Here is a 12,151-nt window from a genome sequence, read left to right on the forward strand (position 1 = left end):
ATATTCCATATGTGATAAGATCCTTTCATTATTTATCATGATTAAAATGACGCATAAATAGTTTTAAAATTTATCAGTTAATGTTAAATTGCCTTAAGATAGGTACAATAATTTAAAAGAATGGGAATTACAGGCTTGCTCCCATTTTTGGAAAAAGCCTCCAGAAAGGCTTGTGTTAGTGAATTTAGCGGGTGCACGGTTGCAATAGATTCTTACTGTTGGCTCCATAAGGGGGCTTACGCTTGTGCTGATAAACTAGTGCAAGGTGTAGAGACAGACATGTAAGTATTAGCGTATTTATTAAGTGTTTACATAAATATTAATTATAATTTTTGACTACCGTTATATATAAAAGAATAACCGAGAGTCATTCAAAGTTTAGAAGATATGATTCAAAAGCATGGTTTTAAATAAATAACCTAAACCTACGAGCTTATGATAACATAATGAATCACATAAATATTAACATAAGACGATTGAAACAGTGATTAACTTATCATCTAATTGTGCATCCTATTAAAAACTGTTTGAACCTATAAATCCTGTACTTTTTCTTAATAAAGTAATTTATTTCATTTCAGATATGTGAAATATTGTTTGAAGTATGTAGACATGTTGTTATCTAAAAATATTAAGCCAATACTAGTGTATGATGGTCGACATCTCAGAGCAAAAGCTATGACTGAAGCTAAGAGAAAAGAGTAAGTAATTAGTATATGACAAAAATATGTTAATCTTTTAACAATAATATATTAATTGTGGTAAAGTTAGATAATAATTGTTATAGATGTAAAATGAAATGATAATTGTATTAATAAGGAGTTGTATTGATCTGAGATGTGGTCAAGGCATTCTTGAGTGGCAATCATTAGCAAGACAGGGGTGGGTGCGACTGACGGCTTAGAAAAGGTTGCAGGAAGTTACTGGATACAGGCACTATAAGATTGGTCATAGTGGCAGTCTTTGAGAGAGGCTTATGCCTTGTAGAGGCATATATGAGCTGAAAAGAAGAAGAATATAGATGCATTCACCCTTTTGTAACTTCAATCACTTATATATACTGATGTTATGGGTAGACAGATCAATTTATGTATATAAGGTTAATCTTAACGTTAAAATTTTAAAAATAATTAAAATTTAGACATATATGTATTTTATTATTAGGTTTGTTTTATGCAAGTATAACAATAAGTATCTGATGTAGTTAATTTATTTTGGGTATTCTGAAAACTTATTTTTTATTAACTTTTCTATTACAGATTAAGGCAATTATCTAAAAAGCGAGCTGCAGAATCATTAAAATTGGGAGAAGTATGTTCTGTTTTATATACAAATCATTAAATATTTATTATCAGAAGAATATTTATCATTATGTTATTCAGAAATATAACAGAAAAATCTCACTATAACTGACTGAAGGATTATTAAGGCCTATATAGAATGTACAACAAAATGAGCAAAAGCTAATTTTTGGAATAGGTTTTTCCTGGAATCTTTAAGACAATAGGATTGTTTAAAATATTGATAAGGTGGACTATAATGCATTGCCAGCAGCTCCATAGATAAGATAAAGATAAAGTATATTTAATCAATATAGGAACTTTTTACACAAAGTATTGATTGTGAACTTATAATCTATTTATTTTTTTAAATCCATTTTATTTTTGACTAGCAAGGTGTTTTAGTTGTGGAAAAAGAAAACTTGTGGAAGCAGGAAAAAACTCCTCAACAAACAAACATAACACAAATCTAAACCTGCTATAAGTGTATTCAGTCACAAGCACTGTACCTGGCCGCTATACCTAAAACACAAATCCATGAGATGATATGTTAAATCTCTTAATTTGTAGGGTTTTATTGAAAACAAATGAATTTCACATTTTAATAACTGTCAATTTCATCTGTAATGTAAACTCCAGGCAGATTTAGAACAAATCATTATGCATTTTTCAGATGGATCAAGCTCGATCATATATACAACGGAGTGTGAATATAACACACGAGATGGCCCTTGCTCTTATCAAAGAGTGCAGAAAACGCAATGTTGACTGTATAGTGGCGCCCTATGAAGCTGATGCACAACTGGCCTACCTTAATATTAAAAATATTGCACAAGTAGTTATAACACAGGATTCTGATCTTATTCTATTTGGATGTAAAAAGGTAAAAATATATTTTGTACTTCATTAAATTTTACAATAAAAACATTTGCAATATTTTGTAATATAAAATGTTACTAATTTTGTTACTAAAGGCTTCTTATCTAATGGATTCAAGCGTTATTTTTCGGAAGTCCATCTTAAGTAAGAAAAGGAGCACAAAGTGCGCCGTCCGCCTGTCTATTGATAAATGCGCAAGCGGCAAACAATGCGAATTTCACAACTACCACCATTAAATCACTCAACACGTGTTTTACCCCTCCAAGGGGCATCCTCAGGAGTAATGTTACACCGATTAGTGCCAAACACAGAGTGGAACGATTCGGTGTTTGTTGTGCGTTTTGCACTTTATTGCACAGCTACTACTGCATTGGCGGAAGTAGCTATAAATTGGTACTTTTCTTATAAAGGCTTCTTCCCTAAAAATATCAATCTTACAGATCACAGATCGCATATATATTTGCATTAAATGTTAAATAAAAAGTATTTCATGTAAAATATAAAGAAAGATTCAACAAGTTACTGAAATTAACTAAAATAGCTATTTTGGATTTTAATATGTATGTGAAGTGATAAAAATAAACACATTAATACATAAATAAACATTGGTTGCAAAAGAGGACAAACAATTTTAACCTTCAGTTAAAGTTTTGTATTGTTTATATTGTACATTTGAACATATAATTCAATTATTTCGTTATTTAAGGAAAATGACGTAGATGGTGGTTACACAGTTTATAATTAATACATCTACAAAGGACATACTGTTGTACAATTAAATATCACGAAATTTTAAATGAATAAATATGAATATAAAATGTCTGCCCACAAGCAGGTATAGATTGTTGATTCTTGCAGTTATTTTTTATATAAGTTATTTCCATACTAAGCCAATACTTATACTTTAGGTAAATAATTCCCAATAAATCACATTGGTCATATAAAATTTATTTATATTAAATTGAAAGCTGTATTTTTTCATTTAAAAATTATGTTTGACCTGAGCCATACATTTTGGCATATATATTACCAGTTCATATTCCCTTTTAGTAATTCCTTGGGAAAAAATGAAACAAAAAAACCACAAAATTAAAAATATGGAATATTTGTAAAATAAAATGTGATGGGAAAACCAATCTTTCTACTAAAAATATTATGGATATTTTATAAAAATTATTATTTGGTTTATATATCATTATCATTTCAGTCATATGTTCGTTGCTGGGCCACTTCTATAGATTTTCAGTAAGACCTGTTGGTAGTGAGCGTTAATTAAGGTTATCTGTCCCAACTTGTGGCTTAAGTTGTTTTTCATTTCTAGGTGCTCTTCAAGATGGACCTTAACGGTAATGGAACCCTAGTGGAGACCGCAAAGTTACCCCTTGTAATGAATTGCGCAATTGAAAACTATACATTTGACAAGTTCAGACAAATGTGCATTTTGTCTGGTTGCGATTATTTGGCTTCGCTGCCTGGCATCGGCTTAGCCAAAGCGAGAAAATTTGTTGTCGCGACGCAGGACCCAAATTTCGCGAACGTGAGTTAACACCTTTTAAAAATGGTGGTTTAAGAATTTAAGATACGAGTCCTGTAAATCAACTTCAGATAATTAATTAAAAAAAATTTCACGTCGTATTTTTACGATTGGCTAAATTTGGTTGTAGACTAGAGGACGGACATCTTATATTTTCAATCACGTTCAGGTTTCAGGTTCAGGGTTAGATCATAGAAAATATTTATCAAAGTGAAACATTTATATATCATCTATAATCAATATTTTCTTTACTAACTATATTACATTAAAATTGATTTGATGTAAGACTGAAATAAAATATTAAAAGAGTATATCTAATGCTGTCTTATATAACCAACAATGTTTTAGTAACTCCTGTTATTTGCCTGAAGACAAAGAAGCTTATAAAATGAAAAGACCCTTTGTATCGAAAAAATAGTATCAGGCAAATGGACAAGTGAGATATATAATTATATCTGCTCGTGCAAATGATTCATCATATTATTATACATCTTTTGCATAGGTAGACATACAAAATAATTTCTTTTCTTTATTTATCTATGTAGATGTACGTTTCCTTTTGGCACATATGATTCCAAATTAATGATCTATTTATGATTGATATGTAATATTTATTAATTAATTAATAATGTATGTATTATACTATTCCTTTTATGTGTTGTGAACAATAAATGTTTACAATATTTATAATTTTTTAGGCCTTAAGAAAAATTCCTACTTTTTTCAACCGTTCAAAACTTGTGGTAACAGATACATATATAGAGAGTTTTTTAAAAGCAGAAGCAACATTCAAGCATCAATATGTATATGATCCACTGGAAAGACAGATGGTGCGCTTGACTGAAACTGATGATGAAGGTATGCTATTTAATCTGTTAATAATCATCAACACTATATTTACATAATTACTTCTTAGACAACGCGTTGTTTTGGATGTTCTACAAACTCATGTTCACAAGTAAGACGTGTATGTTACTTCTACATACCATCTAACTTCTAACAATCTACATGGATACCTATAGCTAAAACTAAAAACCATTACAAATACCCTTAATAGGTATTTTGGTGGAAATTGAAGATACATGTTTTTAAATATATACATATTTTAATAAATAAATTAAGTACACTTTTCAGATGTTGAACAAGCGTTGTGTGTAGACGCTGGCGAACTGTTACAACCTGATGTCGCTTTTCAATTGGCATTAGGAAACCTTGATCCGTTTAATTTGAACAAAATGGACGACTGGGATCCGGACAATCGAAAGAATGGGGTTAGTTGATAATTTCTTCAAATTTTTTTTGCGCAACTTTGTATTATTTTTTTTAGACCGTTCGCGTTAAGAATGTATGAATCCGCGTTAAGAATGCAGCGAATCATTGTCTGCCGACCTAATTATTCTTCTTCACTAATAATATAGTTACAAATTAATCATTCCGATCAAAAGTATGCCAAAAATTACCTAAATACAACTGTTAATTAGGTAACTTGTTCATAAACGCACATTTTAGTCGGTTCGTGTTAAGATTGGTATGAATTCGCCTTAAGAATGGATCGTATCCGCTATTGACTATTCCAAAGACGGTATATTTAAATATTTAAAACTTTATTTTATGAAACTATTTTTCTCTGAAGTAATAGATTATTAGATTAGATATATTTTTAACTTTTTTTATATAATTGTCGGCCCCGAATAATCCGTAGTATTTTTTGGGATTTTTGCTAATGTAAAATTAAGGATTTTTTTTCACTATTAATGTATTGTATGTGTATATGTCTATATATATATATATAAGTTTCCAGCAAGTCACTGGCTACTTTTGTACTTTTATGAATATATTTACGGTAATGTCTTATTACCATAATCTATTATTAATTTTTCTTTAATTTGATTAAAGAAAAATTAAAGCCAATGTGACTCGTTAAAAAAATGTAAAAAAAAACTATAGCGATAAGTTTGCAGAAATTTACACATGAATAATATTTCAGTAAAATATATATATATATATATATATATATATATATATATATATATATATATATATATATATATAAATATATGTATTTATGTAAAATACATCAATATGTAAAATAAATACATTGATGCAATAGCTTTGATTTAATACATAAATTATCCTTGTAGTTTAAATATAATGAAAATTACTAATTTTTTTTTTCTTCTTTAAAATAGGATTTTGTTATTACGGGCTTATTCGGTGGGGGCGAAATGTACTACTCAAATGGCAGTTGGCAGGTTACATGCGCTCAGAACATCTGCCATCTGGACACTGGCCTTAGAGTTCTGAAGTGGATACCCAAAGGTGCCTTAGAGAGCCAGATCTCGACTTGATCGATAGTCATTTCTCTGGCTAACTTTACTGTTCCTCCTGTAATAGCATTTAACATGCTACAAGTGATCCAGGGGCACAGAAACCAGCCTATATTTACAGAATTAATGTGTTCTTATTATTTTTATCTTATATATAACCTTTTTCAGACATACAATGGAACAAAACAAGCAAACCATCCCAGTATATGGAGTGAAAGTTTTAGACAATATCTAGGAGATTCAACACCGTGGTTGAAAAAAGTTAATAAACCGGAACCAATTATAGCAATTCCACAGACAAGGAAGAAGACCATGCATTTAGTTAGCAAATATGTGCCGGAGACCCAAGATGACAGGTAAGAAAAAATTATATATATACTAGTTGTCTCCGAAAATTCAGACAGACAAGTTATTGGACACTCACTGGTCTAATAGAAAAAAATGAATAAGCCTTATTTCAAAGTGATCATTTTAATTATTGTTTATATTCTTGAAATAAACAATGATTACTTCATCATGATCACCATCATTTCAGCTTAGATTTCTATTTCCTATACTGCAAGAAGAAATCGAGAAATTGACGTGGAACGCTTGATATAGGAGGCAAACGATATTATGTAATATGAAAACGCGTTATAAAAGTACCGTGTAATAGACGGGGTTAATGTAATCATGCTTTGTTCGGGATATAGGATATTTCGTTGTTTGATTACATTCTGAAGCGCCTACTTTTGATTTAGATTGACTTCAAAAGTTTGACAGCTACAGATAGGTGTCGTTTTCTCTTTTTCCTTCGCATATTTTTCATTTTATGTCTGTAAGGTTCTTTGTGTTCGAAATATTAAAAAAAGGCGGAATTAGTAGATGTTTCCCAATGCTTCGCATAGCAACACATTTGACGATTTTTTTATATGTACTTTATAGATAAGGTGCGATAATTTTTTTTTATTTTTATGGATAATTTTCAGAAATTTGAAAATTAGATTTAATAATTACAAGAAGACATAAATATAAGAAGTCCACCATAATAATGATAATTGTATATCTTTCTTTCAGTTTAACAATTGAATCTTTAAGCAACATGTACAGTGTTGAACCGGCGACTAAAAAACCAAAAATTGACAATGGTTTATTGCAGAATGAAACATATACACAAAGTCAGAACATTCACAATGTAGCTCTAACCGATGGTGACATATTAAAAGAGTTGTCGCAAAAGGAAAAATCTCCCATACTGGAAAATAAACAGAGATCGTTCAGAAAATGCCTGAGGTCTGGTAGTTTTTCCGTTCTGAAATCACTGAGCAAATTTCCAAGGACGATTATGGATGATAATATAATAGAAAGCAAATTCTTTAATGCCACATCTAATGGCCACGATGTAGAAAGTGATACTAAACATAATATTGTAATAAATGAGTCTCCAGAAAAAACAACTATGGATGGTTATACAGATAAAACAGATGTTTTGAATAATGCAATGGAAATAGATACACAGTGCTCAGTGATCAACGATTTCAATAACTCACAGAAAGAGAATTATCTATTAAATAGTCCTGTTAAATGTAAAAGTCCAATTTTATCACCCAGTCCGTCAAGTAAAAATCCTTTTAAAGTTAAATATTCCCAGATAACGGATTGCACAAGTCAGAATTCTATGATCGATAACACTTATCCAATGGAGGCTCTTGTCACCCCAGTTGACTCTCAGGTAAAACTGTTTAAATATATTTAATTAAATCAAAACTATTATCATATTCATTAATTTAGGAAATTAAATTTAAAAATTCAAGTGCCAAACTTGAAGTGGATAATTGGTTAAAGATTAGCCAATTAGCAAAAGAGACTGATTATTTTACCAACTTGTGTGAGCGAGATGGTTGTCTATGCGTTTTTTACAAATCACATCACTGAGATGTGTAGCATCTAAACGCATACACTCCTCTAATCTAGATAGCAAAAAATTTGCTAAAACATTGCTCGTGGGATAGTGGAAATTATTTGAGAACGTTATTTTTAAACTGGGCAATGGGTTTGTTTCTAGGTATAAACACTACTCTTAATATGTCCCCAGAGAAAAAATTCCAAGTGCGCTCTGACGCATCTGGGCTCCGGGTAGGCCTCTGAATGTACCCTCGACGCGATACCAGTTTTCAACTAAACATTCTCAATGGGATTTATGGGAGGTCGCGTGACCTTGTCGGAACCAGGTCCTAATGAATGCTTTAGAATAATGCTATGGAGAGAAAAAGTTACCCAAGGTTGTAATTCGCATGTCTTTCTAGCCCATCCTTTATTAGGAACTCATTGAAGCCATCTCCATAATTTCTTAACCCTACAAATTCTCCGTAATTCGAAACGTGGTCGCTTACGGTGGATCTTATAAGAATTCACAAGGTCATTTAGAGAGCAATGACGAGGGTTATGCTCGAAGTTTCGCTGCAGGATTAATTTAGACCAGAGTTCCCTAAACTTTTTTGTGTCGTAGACCCCTTGCCATGTTATTCCGTGTTGGGTACACCCCCTACTTACCTGATATTGATTTCCTGTAAATTTCTAACTGTAGTGAAGTTTAGTGTTAAAAACTTAAAGTAAAAACACATGTTAATTTTAATTTATACATTTATTAATTGAATTTAAATTAAAACTACTCAAAATAAAATTTTGTATCTGTTATGTAAAATATACGTAACATTAAATGTTTTGATATTAAAAGATAGTATGATGTAAGTAAATAGGTACTATCAGTGTATGTGTTGAGATCCACCATCGTGGACCCTCATTTTCATTTCATGGACCCCCAAATTTTTTTTTCGCTGATGTAGACCCCTTGCAGGTTGTCATAGACCCCTAAGGGTCGATATAGACCACTGGGAATCACTGATTTAGACGACGTAGCTCGAAAAATTGCTTGTCTGTAGTGGCAGTGAGCGAGGATTGTCGCTCGTGCAACTGATAGCTGTAAGAGCTCAATGAGACAGTAGACGCGTTGTGAGTAGTTCCCTCACCCTGTGGACCGACTGTATATATATATATATATATATATATATATATATATATATATATATATATATATATATATATATATATATATATATATATATATGGTCTCGAGAAATCGCTGGATGCGGGCAGAGCAAGACCGCTCATTGTAACGATCTGGAGGCCTATGCCGTGCTATCAGCCGATAAGAAGTTCTGTATACTATAACAAAAAATAATGTTTCCTAGGTTTCTTTTGGCTGTTCACCACGAAAAGCGTCATCACAATCAGCTTTAGATAAGTTTAAAATAAATAGTGAAGGAAATAGAAATTGTGCGAAGAAGTCGAAGTGCAAAGTGCCTGGATTAAAGAAGACTAAGTCACTGCCAAGTAATCAACAAACGTTGTTAAGCATGTTTGGTTTTCAAAAGAAGTAAGTAAGAGCAAATACTCAATCCTGACATTAACAAAAAAAAAGATGACAAATTTTAAAAGGGGTCAATATATAGTTTATTTGTCAGCAAAAAGCATTAAAGCTTTTACACCTATTTCTAATCACTCTATATAAAGTGATCGATCACTATATTGTAATGCACTATATTGTAATAATATATATTGTAATGCGGCTGGCCAATATATGTACAGACTTAGAATATATGTAGAAGAGTATATAGAAGAAGAATAATAATAAAGAGTATATAGAGTATATAGGAGAAGAATATATAGAATATATGTAGAGACATAGTAAACAATAATTAATTTTAATATGTAGTACTATGAATTTTGAAAACTATTTTTTCTTACTTTATTATCAATACGTGATTATCACAAAAACTATTGATTTCTGTATAGGGTGTACCATTTTCTTATTGGTTGTTATATTCATTGCTGAAGGTCGCCTTGGTGAAGGATCCGACGAGTTGCTTTCACAGGTCTCTATGACCTGCTTCTTTGAGTGCCTCCGTTGTTGTGAAGCCCATCACCACCCGCACATCCGCCCATCGGGTTGGTGATCGTCTTCATGGTCTCTTTCCCTTTACTTTTACTACGACCAGCTTTTGGAGACTACCTCCTAGATATGTGGCCGAAGTATCCCAGAAACTGGTCTGGTCTGATGGTTCATACATGACAGCCAATGAGCTTAACATTCGCCCCCTTAAAAGCTTTCACACCTATAACAAATCGTTCAGTTTATATGAGTTTATTATATATTTCATTAAGCTCTATTAAATCAATAGCACCATTCTAGGTATCTGTGCTTTTATATTTAACCACCGTGTAATATCTTTCAATTGTAATGCAATACGTTTATATACTTTATAAAACATGACTAGGAAAAAAAAAAAACTGATAAAAGCACCTATTACCGCGGTATTTGTTATCGGCATTTATTACCTATGTATCATTTATTATCAAAATTTATTGATTAATAGCAGTTATGATAACTAGTATCTTAGAAAATTTGTGATACATTGGTAGATAATGCAAATTTTTTATACCTCGATGTTAAGTGCTCTTACCTTAATATTTTATTTATATATAAATTAAATATCATATCTCAGATAATTAATACATTTACAGGTGTGTTTTAAAGAAATGAATGCTGTTTCATCTGGAAAATGAAGAAGCTGCTATAGTTAATTTAGTTAAATAAGTTTATTTATATTTGTGTAAATATATGAAGTTGGTACTAGTATATAAACTCATAGTATTATAATTCTTAATATCAATTTAATTTTTTTTAAACTTCAACTATGCCTAACAGTGATTTTATTACAAAAAAATCTGTTGACGTTTCATATGATTAAGATAGTTTTATTAGCCCTTGTGACGTTTGTGATATATCAACTTAATTTTAAGGAACCTTAAGGTCATTTAAAAAGTATATTAGTATATTTAGACCATGTAATCTATCCGAAATAATTTAATGAAAGAGTTTTGTTTTCAACTGCAAACTCATGTCGTGTAATTTTATTATGAAAGATTTAAATTTAATAATGTTTGATATAGTGCGCTTTTATGTTTGTCGTTTGAAACGATACTGCCATAATTACCTAACTATTAATTTGAAATATTTGAAATGGTTACCATGTGTGGTAAAATCAACTAACTGCAAAATAAGTGTTAAAAAAATTGCATTTATAACGTTTAAGTGATGCGTTCTGTGAAGATTTGAAGAAACCTGGAAGAAAAGAAACATAGTAAATATGACTTTTATCTGCTAAACTTATATGCTGTGATATATATGTCTTTATTACGATCGAAAGATATTTTTTCTTTGTTCATTATATCAGACGTCATTGTAAATGTGAGAAAATGATTTTTACCTGTAATAATAAAAGTGTTTTATATTTTGTTTAATTTCAATTTTTTGTATTTGAATATGATCGAATATTAATTCCAATTTATCCCATTTCCTTGAGATCCTTTCTACAACTGCCTCTAAATCATAACCTCGCTCACACTATTTGCAGTTAGATACTATACCTATAATGATATGTCGGTGTAAAATCACGTTGTAAAAATGAAGTAAATTAAAAAAAAAAATTATTGAGGGTAGTTAAACATTTCGTAAACTCCTGATTATTAAAAAGAAATTGTTGAGGGTAGATATATATTTGTAAGTCTAGTTTATTGGGTTTAAATAAACGACGGCACCGACAAACTTGTCGTATGAATCCCTAGACGTTACGGTGTTGATCATACGTAAGAAGATTTATGATAATTTATTGTAATCACCGAAATGATGTTAATGCTGTCAGTAATGTTCTTTTACTTAAAAAAGAAAAACTTTTTTTGGATTTTTCCCCTATATTATTTTTGTGTCAGGGATATAAACCTATTTCCACCTTCTCTTCCTGTCTCCTCCTTTTTCTCTTTCATCCTTCATATTTTCTATTATTTTCACAGCATTCGCACGACTGAAGCTGTTTCTCTGACAAATATATGTCGAGATCGAATCAGAAATGAAGGTCGAAGAAATCGGAGAATTGCTCTTCTAATGTTGTAGTCGACGGGGCACATCGTTTCTCAAATGGCGGCCAGGAGTCGGTACGCGCGGCATGGGTAAGCTAAGCAAGGTAGACTGACGACATGGTTACGGATATTTAAAGCGAAATCTTGACTGTTTATCTACGGATGGGCAATCG

The 12,151-nt window shown here is 31.0% G+C and overlaps 1 protein-coding gene across 2 annotated transcripts; it reads left to right on the plus strand.

Annotated features, from left to right (window-relative positions):
• The first annotated feature begins 99 nt into the window (after positions 1–99).
• On the plus strand, positions 100–10,962 carry tos (Exonuclease tos). Of its 2 annotated transcripts, XM_068762316.1 has the most exons (11): positions 100–281; positions 582–701; positions 1,260–1,311; positions 1,954–2,163; positions 3,481–3,696; positions 4,392–4,551; positions 4,828–4,964; positions 6,189–6,376; positions 7,077–7,731; positions 9,251–9,435; positions 10,584–10,962. In XM_068762316.1, exons 1-11 carry the CDS (start codon positions 121–123, stop codon positions 10,600–10,602), a joined length of 2,103 nt encoding a protein of 700 aa, XP_068618417.1. In that variant the 5' UTR covers positions 100–120; the 3' UTR covers positions 10,603–10,962. The 2 variants fall into 2 exon arrangements, with proteins under 2 accessions (XP_068618417.1, XP_068618418.1); XM_068762317.1 differs by lacking the exon at positions 9,251–9,435.
• The last annotated feature ends 1,189 nt before the right edge of the window (positions 10,963–12,151 follow it).

Source organism: Battus philenor, unplaced genomic scaffold, assembly GCF_028537555.1.
Source record: "Battus philenor isolate CCGP_79_NKW_IND1 unplaced genomic scaffold, ilBatPhil1.0.hap1 SCAF_16, whole genome shotgun sequence".
In the NCBI taxonomy this organism is placed as follows: Eukaryota; Metazoa; Arthropoda; class Insecta; order Lepidoptera; family Papilionidae; genus Battus; species Battus philenor.